We start from the raw sequence: 20,834 nt of genomic DNA, 5'->3' as shown, positions 1-20,834 counted from the left end.
ATATAATCTAGTAATAAACTAGATAATCTAGAATTTTATCATTAGTAATCTAGAGTGAGCAACATGAAGTATATAATCTAGTAATAAACTAGATAATCTAGAATTTTATCATTAGTAATCTAGAGTGAGCAACATGAAGTATATAATCTAGTAATAAACTAGATAATCTAGAATTTTATCATTAGTAATCTAGAGTGAGTAACATGAAGTATATAATCTAGTAATAAACTAGATAATCTAGAATTTTATCATTAATCTAGAGTGATACATAGTATAGTCTAGTATAACTAGAGAATCTAGATTTATCATAATCTAGAGTAATACAAGAACTAGATAATCTAGAATTTTATCATTAGTAATCTAGAGTGAGTAACATGGTATATAATTTAGTAATATACTAGACAATCTAGAATTTTATAATTAGTAATCTAGAGTGAGTAACATGAAGTATATAATCTAGTAATAAACTAGATAATCTAGAATTTTATCATTAGTAATCTAGAGTGAGTAACATGGTATATAATTTAGTAATATACTAGACAATCTAGAATTTTATAATTAGTAATCTAGAGCTAGTAACGAAGTATATAATTTAGTAATAAACTAGATAATCTAGAATTTTATAATTAGTAAATCTAGAGTGAAGTTTATAAACTGAGTGACAGGACTTTAGTAATAATCTAGATAATGTAATAATCTATAGTGAGTGACTGGATGTTTATAATCTAGTAATAAACTAGATAATCTAGAGTCAGTGACAGGAATTTTATAATCTAACAATTTAGAGTAACGAGAAGTTTGTAAACTAGTAATAATCTTGAGTGAGTGACAGGACTTTAATAATCTGGTAATAATCTAGACAATCTAATAATCTAGAGTGAGTGACTGGATGTTTATCGTCTAGTAATAATCTAGATATTTTAATAATCTAGAGTGATTGACAGGATTTTTATAAGCTAGTAATCTAGAGCAAGTGATGGGAAGTTTGTATAATGTTCATAATCTAGATAATCTGAAGCAAGCGACGGGATGTTTATAAACTAGTAATAATTAAAACAAGTAATCTAGAATGAGTGACGTTATGTATATAATGTATTAATGATCTAGACAATCTAGAGCGGGCAACAGGAAGTTTGTAATCTAGTAATAAACTAGATAATCTAGAGTCAGTGACATACATTTTATTATCTAGTAATATAGAGTGAGTCACAGGAAGTTTATAAACTAGCAATAATCTAGAGTGAGTGTCAGAATTTTAATAATCTAGTAATAATCTAGACAATCTAATAATCTAGAGTGACTGACTGGAGGTTTATAATTTGGTTTTGAGCTAGATGGGGCGACACGGTGGCGCAGTGGATAGCACAATCGTCTCACAGCAATAAGGTCGCTGGTTTGAGCCTTGGCTGGGTCAGTTGGCATTTCTGTGTGGAGTCTCGGTTGTAACGGGTGGTTATTCAAGTTACTGTTGCCTTTCTATCAGCTGGAACCAGTCTGGCCATTCTCCTCTGACATCAACAAGGCATTTGCACCCACAGAACTGCTGCTCACTGGATGTTTTCTCTTTTTCAGACCATTCTCTGTAAACCCTAGAGATGGTTGTGCGTGAAAATCGCAGTAGATCAGCAGTTTCTGAAATCCTCAGACCAGCCCGTCTGGCACCAACAACCATGCCAGTTTCAAGGTCACTTAAACACCTTTCTTCCGCATTCTGATGCTCGGCTTAAACTGCAGCAGATCGTCTTGATCATGTCTACAAGCCTAAATGCATTGATTTGCTGCCATGTGATTGGCTGATTAGAAATTAGCATTAACGAGCAGTCGGACATGTGTACCTAATAAAGTGGCCGGTGAGTGTATATATTAGTATATAATTTTTTTGGACAAATATCTAATCATTCAAATTAAACACAAATGTAAACAGATAAGCTTAACTTAGTTGTTTATTACTCATACGTTCAACCAAACATTGACAAACATTCAAATCACAAACCCCATTTTCTCATCCCCACACACACATTTAGTACTTTGGCCAACTGCTGACATAAAACATACACAAACAAGAACACACGCACACTTCACAGCCGCGATCCAAATAAAGTTACCTTTTATTCTCTCCCAATAAACAGATAAAAGGAATAAAATAAATTAAAAAGGCAACATCCAAGAATCATGCACTAATTACGCAAACCAAACAAAGAAATATGAACATCTAAATTAAAATATAAAAGCTTTCCCGCTTAAAAAAAGCACTCACGCTAACAACATTGATCAAGCTCTGCGACCTCGTGGAGATCCCTAAAACACGCAGGTGAGCATTTTCGTGAGAAAGAGTGACGTTACATTCATTAAATTGCATTGTAGCACAGTTAGGTGTGTGACTTCAGCGATACTGTGATTGGTTATATGACCAAACGTATTTTTGTTTCAGGATTACAGCCATTCGATCAGTTCTTAAAGGGATAGTTCACCCTAAAATGAAAACTACCACATCATTTTCTCTCGCTCATGCGGTTTTAAATCTTTACACGTTAAACACAAAAGAAGATATTTTGAATAATGTTGGTTCTGGCACCAATCGAAAATAAATTGGAGACAGGTCGGGACTGCAGACAGGCCAGTCAAATACCTGTATCCTCTTCCTCCGCAGTCAGGACTTAGTAATGTGTGCAGAATGTCTTGCTGAAATATGCATGGGCGTCCCTGGAAAAGAAGGCAGCATTTTGTATGGATGTCAATGGGTGCCAGCTACCAGCATTCTTCAAAATATCTTCTTTTGTGTACGACAGAACAAGGAAACTTGAATAAAAGCGAGTAAACAATGATATAATTTTAATTTTGAGTGACCCATCTCTTTAACATAATATTAATCTAGTGTTGAAGAAATAGGAGTATATGAAATGGTTATGGCGTCTTATAATGTAGCACCAGAGAAGGTTTAGCACATGGCATTTAAAGCGACACTTCACCCCCTAAAAACGAACATTTTTGGTCATTTATTTATTTATTATTAGACTATCCATGACGTATGTGACTTTGATTATAGTCATTGCTGCAACACAAAATATAAATCCACAGATGCCGTCGTTTTGAGAGTCAAAAAACAAACACAAGCATAACAAACTGAATCTCTTACATCTTAAGAAGCAAATCAATTGGTTCAAACTGGACATAATTTAAAGCATAATTAACTTAATAACATTGGGATTACGTTTGCATTACTTGTATTGGCATGTTTAACTCTTCTTTTTTACTTTAGCAATTTCCAGAGACCAAAAATTCAGCAAACATTTATTACAACTTACGAATGAGATAAAAAAGTCATCTACATCTATGATGGCCTGAGGTAAATTAACATTCAAATCTACTTCTTTTAGGGGGAAACTCTTTACATTTTGTTATGAAATATAGCAAATATTTTTATCCATTGTAGTCATGTTATTATTATTGTTATTATTTCTTACCTTTACACTTAAATTAAAAAAAAGAATTTACTTTTATTCTATCATTTACTAAACCTCAAGCCATTTCAAATCTATCTAGTGTGAATAAATTCAACTTAAAGGGAGCGTTCCCTCAAAAATGAAAATACTTCCGTCATTCTCTTGTTCAAAACATGAGTTTCTTTCCACTGTTGAACACAAAAGAAGATATTGACTTCCATAGTATTTTTTCCCCTTACAATAGAAGACGATGGGTCAAAGCAACCAACATTCTTCAAATTATCTTCTTTTGTGTTCAACGGGAAAAAAAGAAACGGTTTAAAACCACATGAGGGAGTGTAAATGAGATAATTTTCCTTTCTGTCTTTAAATGACATATATAGTCCTAACAAAACGTTTCATTTACGTTTTAAAAAGGGATGTTCACTCAAAAATGGAAATCTACACACTATTTACTCACCCTTAAGTGGTTTCAAACATTTAATTAGTTTCTGTTGAACAGAAAATATTATATTTTGTAAAACAGGTAAAGGGTGGGTAAATGATGCCAGAATTTTCAGTTTGGGGTTAACTATCCCTTTAATAATAATAACAATAATATTAATATTATTATTAATAATAATTATGACATATTTCAGTTAAACGTCTGTCTAACATTATTTCGAGTGCTGTAACTTATAACTTATTGATCTGCTTCACAGTCTCTAAATCCTCCTCCTTATTGTGTTATATTTGCGGTCAGAAAACTGGTCCTGATGTTCGGTTATTGTGATTTTGCTCATTTTATGGAAGGATATTTTCAGAGACCAAAAATTCAGCTAAAATGTTATTCAATTTTGTAACGAGGGAAAAAAGAAGAAAAGGAAAAAAAGAGTCACCTACATCTATGATGGCCTAACAATAACATTAAAATGACCCCCTTTTTAGGGGCTAAACTGTTTAATTTTTATTATTAAATATAATAAATATTTTATCCAATGTTGTCTTATTATTATTATTATTATTATTATTATTATTATTTCTTTTATACTTTAAAAATAAAAAATAAAACTGTGCTCACCCTCATGCCACATCTATACATGTATCCTAGTTCACTCAAAAAATCTAATTCCTTCATTTACTCACTCATTCACTTGTTCAAAACATATTAAGTGTTTCTTTCCTCTGTTGAACACAAAAGAAGATATTTTGAAGAATGCTGGAAGCAGGCACCCATTGACTTCCATAGTATTTTTCTTTTCTTACAATAGAAGTTGATGGGTTGATCACAAAAGAAGATACTTTGAAGAATACTGGTAATTCTGGCACCCACTGACTTCCATAGAAGAAAAAAAATACTATAGAAGTTGATCCAGCAACCAACATTCTTCACAATATCTTCTTTTGTGTTTAACAGAAACAAACATAATAAAAAACACATTACAACATAATGAATCAAAGAAAAGAGACTGAAACAAAGCTAAAAAAACACGAGAAAGTCAAATGTCTAATAATAAATGAAGAAAAAAAAAAAACTAAAACTATAAGAAAATATTATCTTACTTCAGTTGAACATGAACACATATTTTTTGAAGAATGTTGGTAACAGGTACCCATCGACTTCCACTGTATTTTTCTTTTTTCTACAATGGAAGTTGATGGGTCCCAGCATTCAACATTCTTCAAAATATCTTCTGTGTTCAACAACAAAAAGAAATGGTTTAAAACCACATGAGGGAGTGTAAATAAGACAATTTCTCCTTTCTGAGTGAACTACATCTTTAAATGACATATATAGTCCTAACAAAAACATATTACTTACGTTTTAAAAAGGGATAGTTCACTCAAAAATTCTAATTCTTCCATCATCTACTCACCATTCACTTGTTCACAACATATTTGAGTTTCTTTCCTCTGCTGAACAAAGCTGGTAGCTGGCACTCATTTACTTCCAAAGTATTTCTCTTTTCCTACAATGGAAGTCGATGGATCCCAGCAACCAACATTCTTCAAAATATCTTCTTTTGTTTTCAACAGAAGAAACAGTTTAAAGCCACTTGAGGGAGTGTAAATAAGCCATTTTTTTCCTTTCTGAGTGAACTATCCCTTTAAATGACATATATAGTCCTAACAAAATTGTTTTATTTACGTTTTAAAAAGGGATAGTTCACTCAGAAATTCTAATTCTTCCATCATGTACTCACTCGTCACTTCTTTAAAACATATTTGAGTTTCTTTCCTCTGCTGAAAACAAAAGAAGATATTCTGAAGAATGCTGGTAGCCAGCCCTCATTTACTTCCAAAGTATTTCTCTTTTCCTACAATGGAAGTTGATGGGTTCCAGCAAACAACATTCTTCAAAATATCTTCTTTTGTATTCAACAGAAGAGTTTAAAACCACATAAGGAAGTGTAAATAAGATTTTTTTTTCCTTTTTGAGTGAACTATCCCTTTAAATGACATGTATAGTCCTGACAAAATAGTTTTATTTACGTTTCAAAAAGGGATAGTTCACTCAAAAATTCTAATTCTTTCATCATGTACTCACTCGTCACTTCTTTAAAACATATTTGAGTTTCTTTCCTCTGCTGAACACAAAAGAAGATACTTTGAAGAATGCTGGTAGTCAGCCCTCATTTACTTCCAAAGTATTTCTCTTTTCCTACAATGGAAGTCGATGGGTCCCAGCAACCAACATTCTTCAAAATATCTTCTTTTGTTTTCAACAGAAGAGTTTAAAACCACATAAGGGAGTGTAAATAAGACATTTTTTTCCTTTCTGAGTGAACTATCCCTTTAAATGACATGTATAGTCCTAACAAAACGTTTTATTTACATTTTAAAAAGAGATAGTTCACTCAAAAATGAAATCTACACACTATTTACCCACACTCAAGTAGTTCCAAACCTTTAAGTACTTTCTTTCTTCTAGATATTTATAAGATATTTTGAAGAACAATTAAGGGGTGAGTAAATGATGCGTTTTCAGTTTGGGGTGAACTATCCCTTTATTAATAATAATAATAATAATAATAATAATAATAATAATAATAATAATAATAATAATAATTATAATAATATCTTTCAGTTTAATGTCTGTGTAACATTATTTCGAGTGCTGTAACTTGTAAACTATCTATCTGATGTTCGGTTATTGTGACTTTGCTCAGTTTAGTGACTGATATGCGAAATATGCACTTAGGCAAACACAGGTGAGGTGCGACACAGGCAAACGGCCGGTGAGTTCAGCTAAAGCCTTACACGCTGCAGTGTATCTGGTACAGTTTCAGGTAAGAGAGTCTTGGTGGCTCAACTCGGAGTCTGAGCTGGGGTCTGGGAGGGCATGGTTATCCCGGAGATCAGGTTCCAGTTCGGGATCGTTCTCATCGTTGCTTTCTGCGCTGTAGTCGACTTCCTCCAGAAACGCTGGCTCATCTTCATCCAATACGTATGTGGTGGGACTGCAGGAAACACACAAACACACACACGCACATGTATGATTGTTAGCCATTACTGTACATGTCAGTTAAGAGGAGGATATGAGAAGTGAGATCATATTGTATCATCTGACAGAAATAGAACAGTTTATTCCCGTAAGTCACGAGCTGCTTGTTTCATTTGTTTAAACATCACCTTAACATTCGTTCATGTGAGATGCTTGTGTTTATTTTTTGTAAGTGTGGGTCTAGCAGCAAAAAACAGCTTGACATTTGGATGTTGCAGTTACTTTGATTTGATGCAGGGGTGCCGCGGGGAGGGGAGGGGATGGGGGCGGACGGTTGGGATGATTCTAAGGGTTCTAACCCAACATCATTCATGTATGAATGGATGGATGGACGGATATATCAATAAATTAATAAATGGATGAGCAAATGAATGAATGAAGAGATGGATAAATAAATAAATTAATAAGTAAATAAACTAATGAATGAATGAATTAATTAATATATAGATGAATGTATGAATGAATAAATAAGTAAATGAATGAATGGATGGATGGATGGATGGATGGATGGATGGATGAATAAATAAATAAATAAATGGATGAATGAATAATACATAAATAAATGAATAAATAAGTAAATTAATGAATAAATGAATGAATGGTCAAGTAAATAAATTAACAAATGAATTAATGCAAAAATGAATGAATGGATGAATAAATGAGTAAATAAATGAATGAATGGATGAATAAATGAATAAATAAACGAATAAATAATAAAAAATGAATGCATAGATGAATGAATGGATAAATAAATGAGTAAATAAATGAATGTATGAATAAATAAATGAATAAATAAGTAAAAGAATGAACGAATGAATAAATGAATGGATGGATAAATAAACAAATTAATAAGTAAATGAATGGACGATTGACTAAATAAATGATAAAATAAGTAAATGAATGAATGAATGAATGGAATTAATGAATAAATGATTAAATGGATGAATGAATGGATAAACAAATGAATTCATAAATTAATGGATAGATGAATGAATGGATGACTAAGTAAATAAAATGAATGAATGAGTGAATGGATGCATAAATAAATAAATGAATAAATACGTAAATGGATGGATGGATGGATGAATGGACAAGTAAATTAATAAATTAATTAATGGATAGATGAATGAATAAATTAATAAATAAATAAATAATTAAATAAAAATCAATGCATGGATGAATGAATGGCTGAATAAGTAAATAAAATGAATGAATGAATGGATGGATGAATGAATAAATAAATTATTAAATAGTTAAATGAATGAATGAATGTATGGATGAATGAATAAATAAATTATTGAATAGTTAAATGAATGAATGAATGCATGGATGAATGAATAAATAAATTATTAAATAGTTAAATGAATGAATGAATGTATGGATGAATGAATAAATAAATTGTTGAATAGTTAAATGAATGAATGAATGAATGTATGGATGAATGAATAAATAAATACATAAATAAATGAATGGATGGATGAATGAAGGAATAAATAAATGAAAAGTAAATGAAAGAATGGACGAATAACTAAAATAAATTAAGTAAATGAGTGAATGGATTAATAACTAAAATGAATAAATAAGTAAATAAATGAATAGATGAATGAATGAACACACAATTCATTCATGTGAGCATCACAAGCATAGCAGGACAAGTTCCGAAACCGCAGTTGAATACTTTTGATCAGGGGGTTTGTTGGGATCTCCAACCCGAGCAATAACAAACGACAGGTCAATACGACGAAAACCGACAAACGGCTCCAGCAGGTTTAGCGGTGGAAAAACCTCAGAGCGGGCATTTCTCCCTGTAACGCAATAACCTTACTAAGAGTGATGATGGTTTTATGGCCCTCTTGTTAAGCAGTTAAATGGTTTAATGTGTGGTCTGGTGGTCGGGCTGGTTTTAGTGGGTTTTTAATGGTTTTAATGGTGTGAGGGGGAAGAAACTGGATCCGAGCGAGACGGGCCGAGGGGACGGGAGGCCAGACTCAAAGTGGATTAGCGGGCGTTTTGATCAGGTGATTAGATGAGCGTAATGAGCAGAGTGCTTCTTTCTTTTTTCACTCAAGTGCACCGGGCCCCATGTGACCAGCAGCTCCTCAAGTGGAGCCGGCCATTAGAAGAGGCTGCAAGATCCTGTGTGTGTGTCCATTATAGAAATACACACGCTGGGAGGGGCACAAGTACGTTCCCAAGAAGCTTCTAGACTCTTCTGACATCATGGACAGCGTGGCTATTACGGTTCTGAACATTATTGCGGGCTCCGAGATGCTTAATGTTGCACTGAGATTCGATATGGCAGCTGTTGCATCTTGTGTGGTTGTGTGCCGGTTCACAATGACAGGGCGTCCTGAGCTGGATCTGCTCAGTAGAACTGGCAAATGTGTGTGTGTGGGTGTGTGTTGGTGAGGGAATGAGTGAGTGAGTGTGTATGTTTACCTGTTAATGTTGGCGATGTACTGTGTGTGTATGAGAGTGTGCGTGTGTGTGTGTGTGTGTGTGTGTGAGAGAGAGAGAGAGAGAGAGAGAGAGAGAGAGAGAGAGAGAGAGAGAGAGAGAGAGAGTGTGTGTGTGTTCACCTGGTGATTTTGGGGATGTTGTGCGTGTGTGTGTGTCTGTGTGTGATCCTAGTGATGTTGGGGGCGTGTGTGTTCACTTAGTGATGTTGGGAATGTGGCGTGTGTGTGTGTGTGTGTTCACCTGGTGATGTTGAGGATGTGGAATGTGCGTGTTCACCTAGTGATGTTGGGATGTGGCGTGTGTGTGTGTGTGTGTGTGTGTGTGTGTTTACCTGGTGATGTGGAATGTGTGTGTTCACCTGGTGATGTTGGGTATGTGGTGTCATGTGTATGTGTGTGTGTGTGTGTGTGTGCGTGTTCACCTAGTGATGTTAGGGATGTGGCGTGTGTGTGTGTGTGTGTGTATGAAGGTGTTCACTTAGTGATGCTGGAAATGTGGCGTGTGTGTGTGTTCATCTGGTTATGTTGAGGATGTGGAATGTGTGTGTGTTCACCTAGTGATGTTGGGCATGTGGCGTGTGTGTGTGTGTGTATATGTGTGTTCACTTAGTGATGCTGGAAATGTGGCGTGTGTGTGTGTGTTCATCTGGTTATGTTGGGGTTGTGGAATGTGTGTGTGTTCACCAGGTGATTTTGAGGATGTGGAATGTGTGTGTGTGTGTTCAACCGGTGATATTAGGGATGTGGAATGTGCGTGTGTACACCTGGTGATGTTGGGGATGTGGCATGTATGTGTGTGTGTGTGTGTGTGTGTTCACCTGGTGATGTTGGAGATGTGGCGTGTTTGTTTGTGTGTGTGTTCACCTAGTAATGTTGGGGATGTGGCGTGTGTGTGTCTGTTCACCTGGTGATGTTAGGGATGTGGCGTGTGTGTTCACATAGTGATGTTGGGGATGTGGCGTGTGTGTGTCTGTGTGTGTTCACGTAGTGATGTTGGGAATGTGGCGTGTGTGTTCATGTGTGTGTGTGTGTGTGTATTCACCTGGTGATGTTGGGGATGTGGAATGTGTGTGTTCACCTGGTGATGTTGGGGATGTGACGTGTGTCTATCAGCTCGTTCTCCATGTCCAGCAGATGAGAGTTGTGGTTGTGAAGCTCTAATGGGGACGTGAAGCGCCTAAGTCTCAGCAGAGCCAAACAAAACTGAGAGCCCATTTCCTCCAGTTCACTCGTACCGATCTGAAGACCCTGAAAACACACACATCGTCACTCATTTTGTTACAGCCTTATTTTAAAATATATTAAATCCATAAATTCCTCCTAATTCTAGAAACAACACCCCATATCCACAATATGACAATGTATTTTTAAGGTCCTGTGAAATCAAAATAAAGAAATGTTGATAAGTCAAAATTAAGTGGGCGTTTCCTTAATCAGGTAAGTAAAATAGTCTTATTTCAAAGCGAAAATGATAATATCTAACCCCGTTGGCAGATTATCTTGTTTTAAGAAAAAAACTCACTTTATTTAGACATATTATTTGTGAAAACAAGACACTATTTTTTTGCTTGTCTAGAAAATGCTTCTTAATTTAAGAACTTTTAGATATTTGGACAAGGAACAAGACAAAAACTCCAAGAGAAGCATTTTTTACAGTGTGAGCACCACAGCTCAGTGTGTCAGAGAATGTGTTACTGCAGCTAAATGATAACCCAACACATGCTAACACTAGCTTACTAAATGTAAATATTCAGCTGAGCTCTGACTTATTCAGATATTAGACAGAAAGAAGCTTCAGCCATGTTACTTGAACTCACAGAGACGCCATTATGTGTCCTGCAGACAGAAGATTGTGTGTGAGTCACTATCAGAGACGTAAGAATGCTAAATATTTCACAGTTAGCCTGTAGCGCCATCTACTGTTCACATCCGTCATCAAAACAGGTGATGAATACAGAAGACATTTATTTATCCAGACGGTTGGAAACACATCTGAGGTAATCAACAAAAATCAGCCCAATAACATTAAGACTTATGTTTAGCTTTCGTATGATTGCGGATCATATTTCTTTTTCGTTTTAAATTTGGTCTTAAAAAAAACCTAATTCGTAAAAGATTTGCTCACTGTGAAAATATGATGCAAAACGGCAATCATGTGGAGCTAAATCAACTGAAATAATACTATAGTAATACTACCCTGTTGAAAAATCCAGCTTAAACCAGCCTAAGCTGGTTGGCTGGTTTTAGCTGGTTGACCAGCCTGGTTTTAGAGGGGTTTTGGCCATTTCCAGGCTGGTTTCCAGCCATTTCCAGCCTAAACCAGCTAAGACCAGGCTGGAAATGGCTGGAAACCAGCCTGGAAATGGCCAAAACCCCTCTAAAACCAGGCTGGTCAACCAGCTAAAACCAGCCAACCAGCCTAGGCTGGTTTAAGCTGTTTTTTTCAGTAGGGTATAGCGTTTTTGAGCCATACGGTACAGTGTATTATGGCATTTACAACATTTTGTTAATAAACGCTAGAGCATACTGAACTAACAAACTGTAATAAATACTGTAGTAAATCTTAACTGGGATGTATTGTAGTGTAATATACATAGTTGTAGAAAATTTAGAGTATTGAGTCATTAGGTTTATATTACTGTATAGTTGTGTTACCACAACAATTACAAAATTACCACAACAGATTAATTCAAGTACTTTACACTCAAAAATTATTTTATTTAAGATTACTTATTTATAATGAGCTAAACTACACAATTCTTGAGATATTTTTATTATTTATTATTATTTGCCTGTTCCCATAGGACATGTACAAGTTCGATTTGTATGTCTATATTCTATAACATAATAGATTTAATACAATAGAATCAACATCACTGCTGTCAAATGATTAATCGCGATTGAACACATCCAAAATAAGTATATATATAAATATATATATGAAAAACATAAAAACAAAATATCTACATATTAACAAATTTACATATACGTTGGAGCTCAACCATTCTCACTGGCAGAGCGGTGATAAAACAAAACTCTATTGGCTGTTTTTTTTTTTAAGGGAGGAGCTACTTTATGTCCCGCCCTCTCTTTATGTTTCAGTTGAGATAACGCCAAACATAAAATAAAAATGCACATTTCAAAGCACTCCACGAGACCTTTAAAAAGAAAAATCAAACTAACCTTCTGTGTTTGCGTAAAAATAGTCTGTGCTGACCTTGTATTTTCCCTGGTCACAGCCACAAAGCGTGCTCTCCATGGTGTAACTGCGCTGCACGCCGATCTCCCGCCACACCACCACACGCGCCGTGGCTTCTTTAGAGCGTTCCACCACAAAACTGCAGCTGGACAGACTGAACGCTGGAGCCATCTGAGACAGCAGCTTAGGCAGAGTCTGCAACACGCCAACAATATACAGTTGAAGTCAGAATTATTAGCCCTCCTGAATTATTAGCACCTCTATATATTATTTCTGTTTAACAGAAAGGAAATTTTTTCAACACATTTCTAAACATAATCGTTTTAATAACTCATCTCTAATAACTGATTTATTTTATCAGTATTTTATCATATTTGCCATGATGACAGTACATAATATTTGACTAGATATTTTTCAAGACACTTCTATACAGCTTAAAGTGACATTTAAAGGCTTAACTAGGTTAATTAGGCTAGTTAGGGTAATTAGGCAAGTCACTGTATAACGATGTTTTTTTTGTAGACAATCGAAAACAAATATTGCTTAAGGGGGCTAATAATATTGACCTTAAATGTTTTTTTAAAAAATTAAAAACTACTATTCTAGCCAACCTAGAACCTAGGATCCAGGAGGAACAATGCGGTTGTCGTTTAGGCCATGGTACACTTGACCAGCTCTATACCCTCACCAGGGTGCTCGAGGGTTCATGGGAGTATGCCCAACGAGTCCACATGTGTTTTGTGGACTTGGACAAGGCATTCGACCGTGTACCTTGTGGCAATCTGTGGAGGGGGCTCTGGGAGTATGGGGTCAGAGGCACTTTGTTAAGGGCTGTCTCGTCCCTGTATGAACAGAGTAGGAGTCTGGTTGGCGTTGTCGGCAATAAGTCAAACTTGTTCCCAGTGCATGATGGACTTCGACAGGGCTGCCCTTTGTCACCAATTCTGTTCATAATTTTTAAGGACAGAATTTCAAAGAGCAGCTTGAGGCTGGAGGGGGTCCGGTTCGGAGACCACAGGATTTCATCCTTGTTATTGCAGACAATGTTGTTCTGTTGGCTTCATCGAACATTGACCATCAGCATGCACTGGGGCAGTGGCTGGGATGAGAATCAGCACCTCCAAGTTGGAGGCCATGGTGCTCCATCGAAAAAAAGGTGGTTTGCCATCTCCAGGTTGGAGCAAAGTCCTTACCCCAGGTGGAGGAGTTTAAGTATCCTGGGGTTTTGTTCAAGAGTGAGGGAAGGATGGAACGCGAGATTGACAGGCAGATTGGTGCAGCGGCAGCAGTAAAGCGGTCGATGTACCAGTCCATTGTGGTAAAGAAGGAGCTGAGCCGAAAGGCAAAGCTCTGGATTTACCAGTCAATCTACGTTCCTACTCACACCTATAGTCATGAGCTTTGGATCGTGACCAAAAGGAAAGATCTTGGATACAAGCGGCCCGAAATAAGTTTCCTTCGCAGGGTGGCAGGTTGCACCCTTATAGATACCCATCTGTTTCGGATGCCTCCTGGATGCCTACCTAGGGAGGTGTTCCAGGCATGTCCCACCGGAAGGAGGCCTCGGGGAAGACCCAGGACACGATGGATAGACTATGTCTCTCGGCTGGCCTAGGAACACCTCAGGATCTGTCCCAGGACACGCACGATAGACTTTGTCTCTCGGCTGGCCTAGGAACACCTCGGGATCTCCCCGGAGGAGCTGGAGGAAGTGTCTGGGGAGAGGGAAGTCTGGGGTTCTCTCCCAAGACTGCTGTACCCACAACCCGGTCCAGAAAAGCGGTAGGAGATGAATGAATGAATGAATATTCTAGCCGAAATAAAAAAAATAAGACATTCTCCAGAAGAAAATGTATCTAAATAATGAAAAATATCTAGTAAAATATTATGTACTGTTAAACATTATGAACGTTTCTTAAAAGCCCTTACTTTGCAGTGGGCAGTCGTGCGTACAATGTGTGAATGACCCATTTTTGCAGGTTAATTTTCATAAAAGATTTGGATTGACTCAGAAGAAGCTGTGAACTAAAAACAATTGAACAAATAAGTCTAAAAACACAATGACGTGTTACCCTGTATCCGAGGTCCTCGTTTAGGTCACATGTGCTGGTGTTGACACTGGACTGCCACATCGTCTCCTTAATACTACAGCCGTACATGAAAACATTCTTCTTCCGTGAGTGACCGTGATAGTCGCAGAAAACCTACACAAACACAACCAAAGTTAACAGATAAACACACTGCTAGTTTCATCAAACATATAAATCACACAGCTCTCTTATATCAGCAGTGTCCAATCTTGCTAGCTCCAACTCACTCACAAGGAGCTTTCTTGTGAGTCTGAATACCTTGATTAGCAGGTTCTGGTGGGTTTAATTAGGGTTAGAGCTCGACATCCCAGACTTTGGGAATAGTTTTCCTTTCCAAGGCACTACTTTTCTATTATTTTTATATGTAAACACACGCTTGACAGAAGCGCTTTAAAGCGTCGTGCATGTGAGTGCTGCATTTTTTAAACAATGTGTGAAGTTGCTCATTACTGTCAGTTCCAAAGCAGTGGGCCAATCAGAATAACGTGGAAGTGGGACAACCATTGCAAGTTTCTGTTTACAGGTGCTCCTTGTCTGGATACCTCGTGCTTTAAGCTGTGCCTTTTTTCAAAGCACTATGAAGTGTTGTTTGTTGCGTTTTGAGAAACAAATACGTGCCTATGTAAATGAGCCCTAATACTGTGTTCACGCCAGACGTGGAACGTGTGAATAAATGGCGATATTCACTCGTAAATAGAAGCATCAAATTCGCGTGTCAATTTGGCTTCACAATAGACACTGATTCACATTATGCGCAGGACTTCTGTCTGCCCGGTGACTCTAGCTTCATTGCTAAATGGCTGACATGGATTTTATTGAGAGAATAACTGTGTTTATGTGCTTTAGGAAGGTTAAAAACAGCATATGGATCAGTTCGGCGCCATGTCCGAGTCCAGAAACTACAGCTGGATGATGGAGGCTTTCAGCTGTGCTTCAGACTGAGCCGAGCGCAGTTTGATGAGCTGTTGTCTGGTGTTGGCATGAGGATTTCCCCTCGGGACGCTAACAGGTGCTACGTCTCCACCTAATTCGCGCGTGTCATGTCGTAGGATGTCTATTCGCGTCTTTGCATTAACTTAACATGTACATTACTCACGATTGTTACTTCATCCGTGTCTGGTGTGAATGCAGCATTGGGCTACATTTATAAGACAACAATTTAGCATAAAATGTTTTCTAATTGTGTCTTTTAACATGAGAGAGTTTTAAAAAACGATCCACGTTTCCACATCCAAAACAACCAAAAATGCAGCATTACGTATGCCAGGCCAGTATTTGTCACTGGGACCTTGTTAGTAAACAACATTACTTGCAGAAAAGTGAGGACTTGCAGTCTGCGACTCACTGCTGGTGTGTGTAGAATTAGCAGATTGTGAAGAATGCTTCTCCGTTTTTGGTTGTAACGCTTTGCTGATGAAGCATTAGCAAAAGCAACGACAGCACTACCACATACTCCACCATTGTTCTGTGTTGGTCTGTGCTTGCTTTTAATCTACAGCTCCCTAAATACATACTTTGCACAAGCATGACATCATTTTCATAGACTCTCATTTTAGGTGTTTACAAGGAAACGACAGGTGTTTCCCAGTGAGAAGTTGCAGCAGGAAGGGCATCCGCTGCGTGAAACATATGCCGGATAAGTTGGCTGTTCATTCCGCAGTGGCGACCTCAGATTATTAAAGCCGAAAAGAAAATGAATGAATGAACACAACAATGGTGGGGATAATTTGTGTGTTTTCAGTCACACAAATGCCATTATTTTGTGAACAAACAGTCAAAACACATACTAAAGATCCCGTTTTTGACTTTAAACAGCCCGCTTATGTGATGCTCTCTCACCAGAGGAGTTCTTCCTGTAGCTCTGAGGTATTGCAGGAGACTCTTGGCATGGTAAATGGTGGGATGAAGTTCGGCATTGGGGTTCTGCCACTGCCTATTCAGATCCTCGCCACTTAGAGAACAACGATGACTGCAAAAAAAACCACAAAGTATATTGGAAATGTAGACATATTTTATTTGCCTATTTGTGGAAACAAATTGCATTACAAATGCTGAATTAATTTTGATCAAGTTTGGATCAGCTATCAATCAGCAAAGAGTTTTAAAACATTTAAATAATATGTATTTATTTTATCATTGTTATTATTTTGTGCCACCATTAGGGCTCTTGGTAACACCTATTTCACACTACATGACTTTAAACATTAGGCAGATCTCTGTGCCGTTAAGAATACATGACTTGATTATGCGTCTTTAAATCACTGTGGTGCTCACACTACGAAACACAACATAAACGATTCACAGCCAATGAAATGTTGAGGGCGGAGCCATCAGTAAGAGCTGAACACTGTTGGCTATTTGTGTGATGATGGGAGCGTTCGAAAACACTCAGTATTTTTCACTCAGTATTTTTAGTAAGAGTACTTTTTTTGCTTTTATTCTTTCCATAATAAATAAAATATATTTGTAGAGTAACCCATGTTCTCTTGTCATTAATATTTTAATAATCTATAATAGGTAGAACTGTCCGAGATATGAACAAAAGCAGGTGATTCATGAAGGTTTTATTGAAAAAAAAACTTCAGGGGGCGGGCAAAAGAAACCCACCGTGAATTCAGACCGATAAACAGAAGTAGGACGTTTCCAGAACTAAGTCATATCATTATTTTTATTGAAGATTTTCAAACAAATTATTTTTTTTTATTTTTACAAGTTATTTTAATGATTATAAAGATTGTTATAACTATTCAAGATTTAGTCCCATTTTATATTAAGTGTCCTTAACTAGTATGTACTTGCATCAAAAAATAAATACAGTGTACTCACTGTGTTCATAATGTATTTGAGAACACTTGTGGTGCTTTGAGTTGGGATAGCGCTAGGGTTATGGACAGGTTTGGTGGTATGGGTAGGTCAACAGTGTATTTACAGATGTAATTACAGAATTTAATTACAGAAGTAATTACATAAAGGTATTAAATCAAGCATAAGTTCACAGTCAATACATGTATTTACACAATAAGAACATTGTAACGAATTATTAATTTCAGTGTAAGTGCATCGTAGTTAAGGACACTTTGACCGCCCCTGTCAGAACGTGTCATGTATAAAAGCCTCGTCCGTTTCAAGAGGTGCATGCGCAGTCATCAGAGGTCCACGCCAGGCAAAAGTATGAATCAGCCTTAACTTACAGATTGGGCCAAAAATTGGGTTAAAAATCCTGTAGTGTGAACTAGGCATAAGCCTGTGCATTAATGCAGCCCCTGTACACCCCACAGAGTTGAGTTTCTGTTCACCATATCAAAGAAAGTCAATAGAGATTAAGATATGAAAAGCCCACCCTGGAGTGCTAACATGTTTGTGGCTTTAAGACAAAAAAAGGGTTGCCTGATAAATTATTACATGGTTTATCTTAAGACAAGACCGGACGTGGCTGAAAACACAGTTGGTTTTCGTTGGCGCTAGTTGTTTTGCATCGGCCTAGTGTGTCCTGAAACTTAAACCATATGACAAACTTTTTATAGGACATCTTTAGCTTTGGCTGCACTCTGAAGTTAAATACAAGGGGTGAACTGATCATCAATAGATTCCATTCATTTGTAGAAGCACATGGAGGTGAATTTATCTGTTAACATACTTCCCATTGATGACCCCGTCAGGGTTGAGCATCGGCATGATTTTGAAGATGTAGCTCTGGCGTAGACTCTGGGCTTGCGGACTGCAGCTCATGAGGAACTCCAGACTGCCCTTCATCACCCAGCTGGAGTTCGTCTCTCCAGGATGAACCCGCGCAGACAGAAAAATCACTGGACGGCTTCCTGCACACACAAACATGCCACACTCGTTCAGTGTGCCTCTCCATAGTTCACTATGCCACAAATAAATACCATAGAAAAGTATATTAAATACTGCACCCTTATAGGTTCAAGCATCAAAACAAACACTACACCATATCTATACACCTAAAATTCAACATAAATCATCTAAAAATGACATTCATTATACAATTTAAGCAACGTTGGTAAAAATGACTTCTGCTGTGGTGACCTCTGATGAATAAAGAGACTAAGACGAAGGAAAACGAATGAATGAATTCGATGTTAAAAAGGTAAATGTCCTATTACTGTATATATGAAGAGTTCAGATGCAAAACCCTTTAAATCCATCAGACCTCTTTTCTTGTAAATGAGCATTTTCTATCAGGCTCCTCTGATTAGGTTTAGAAGTTTCATTTTATATGTAATAATAAGGTTATTAGCTCGTAAATAATATACCTGTTTTTCAAAATTGTCACTTTAGACAATTCTTTGATTTTTAACAAGTAATTTTTTTTTGCATCAAAACCAGCTAAATCCACTTGTGCTTTTTTTGCAAAAACCTCTAAATCCAACTATCGGGACAAGACAGTGTAATCAGTTGAAAATGAAGATGCCATTAGAAAATATTTTACCAAACATAAAATACATTACCCAAACCATCTACAATTAAAAATAGATAAATCTGTCAAGTAAGTGGCGGTTCATTCCGCTGTGATAAACCAGGGAAACAGCTGAAGGAAAATGAATGAATGAAATCTGTCAAGTAAGTGCATTAATCAACAACACTAAAACTGACATTAATTAAATCTTAATGACCTGTTGTCATTTCTGATATTTAGGATTGAGATTTAATGTAAGTAGAGCAATGTAAACATTGCAAACATTGTAAGCTAAGCTTGGTAGACTCAAATAATGTAGTGTAAACCATTGTGAAACATTAATATCTGTGCATTGTCCATTAATATAAAAAGCTTATCAGATGTATAGATATTATGAAGTAATATAAATAATGTTTAGTTTTTTAATGTATAGTATTTATCTCTAAAAAAAATAGCTTAAATTAGCAAATAAAACACAAGGTGGGCAAAAGGGGATGTCTCTCAGATAATTTTAGAAGCTGTCATTCATTCATTCTCACCATACTTAAGGTCTTGGTCCCGTGTTTATCCTCACAGCATCCATGTGGGATTAAAGAACGCCATCTTAACTCTGTCTTTCGTGAAATGGAGTTACCATTTATTGTATAGTAAATCGGACTCATTCAAAGTAGCGTCACTGCGCAAAAGCACGTTATGAATTTTTGTTCCTCTGTGAGGGCACCACAGCAACATTTTTTATAGGGCACCCTTTTGGCCAGCAGCGGCCCTGGACATGCGTTACCGCCTGGCAGCATATGGGTTCATTCGACATTGGAATTATGTGCTTTTGGAAACTTCAAAATAAAAGACATCATTATACAGCATGGAAGAGCCAGGATCAAATTTAAAACTGTTCCAACTGTGTTCATTTGACAGAAAAAAGTCATATACATAATAATTTTCATTTTTGTGTAAACTATTCCTTTAAAGGGTATGTCCTTTTTTACAGATGTAAAATAAGTCTGATGTCTCTAGAGTGTGTTTGTTTCAGCTCAGATTACCACACTGATTATTTGTTTTAACTCTTTGAAACTGACCCTTTCAGGCTTTGATCCTAATTGTGCCATTTTGGGTGACTGTCGCTTTAAATTCAAATGAGATTGTGCTCTTTTCAGAAAAGGGCAGAGCTACGCAGCGGATTCAAAACCAAGCGGAAACCTCCCGCTCTCCCTCGGGAGGCCAATACGGAAGTAACTGAAACTGCAATTCATCAAAATTCCGCTAGTCCTGGCTCCATAATAGAGCAAAGTGCAATTGAGCCCACTGTTAGAATGGCCAACTTTACAACAGAAAAAAAGGTGTTTACAGCCTGGTACAAAGAACGATTTTGGTTCATATAGCTATTATTACCCTCCATGACAACTGTGAGGGGGTGAATTTTTTTATAACTCATCCATTTCCTTTATATTAGGTTATTTTAAGTTTGCATAATTAAGGGCGTGGTCAGTTGAGTGACAGCTAGGTCTCGCTGGTCGCCGTCACTTCACCTCAGCTGAATCCGGCAGATTAGCCACTGATCTCGGCATATTCATCTTATTTTTGTTTTGTTTTATGTGGCTTTACACAGTCAGCTGCCTTTTGGACTTATTTCTTACAATTATCAGATGATATGGAATGCTGTGTGCATTTAATTGTGCTCACAAACCATTCACGTGGCCTCCGTTTCCCATGTGAGTAAAGTTATATACTTGTATACCATCTCT

The 20,834-nt window shown here is 36.7% G+C and overlaps 2 protein-coding genes across 4 annotated transcripts in view; both read right to left on the bottom strand.

The window, feature by feature from the left end:
* antxr1a (ANTXR cell adhesion molecule 1a) overlaps nucleotides 1-20,834 on the bottom strand; it is a 370,977-nt gene that overhangs the window by 83,034 nt on the left and 267,109 nt on the right. The window lies entirely within an intron of this gene.
* The window catches only part of agtpbp1 (ATP/GTP binding carboxypeptidase 1), a 57,128-nt gene continuing 42,496 nt past the window's right edge, over nucleotides 6,203-20,834 (bottom strand). For all 3 annotated transcript variants that reach the window (XM_056463042.1, XM_056463043.1, XM_056463044.1), the window contains 6 exons: nucleotides 18,313-18,493; nucleotides 16,515-16,644; nucleotides 14,658-14,789; nucleotides 12,604-12,780; nucleotides 10,465-10,634; nucleotides 6,203-6,883 (listed from right to left, as the gene is read on the bottom strand). In XM_056463042.1, coding sequence (XP_056319017.1) covers nucleotides 6,709-6,883; nucleotides 10,465-10,634; nucleotides 12,604-12,780; nucleotides 14,658-14,789; nucleotides 16,515-16,644; nucleotides 18,313-18,493 — 965 coding nt within the window. In that variant the 3' untranslated portion in view covers nucleotides 6,203-6,708. The remainder of the gene's footprint in view (nucleotides 6,884-10,464; nucleotides 10,635-12,603; nucleotides 12,781-14,657; nucleotides 14,790-16,514; nucleotides 16,645-18,312; nucleotides 18,494-20,834) is intronic.

This window comes from Danio aesculapii, chromosome 8, assembly GCF_903798145.1.
Source record: "Danio aesculapii chromosome 8, fDanAes4.1, whole genome shotgun sequence".
NCBI classification, from domain to species: domain Eukaryota; kingdom Metazoa; phylum Chordata; class Actinopteri; order Cypriniformes; family Danionidae; genus Danio; species Danio aesculapii.
The sequence above is the reverse complement of the archived record's forward strand: the minus strand, read 5'-3'. Positions and strand labels throughout refer to the sequence as shown.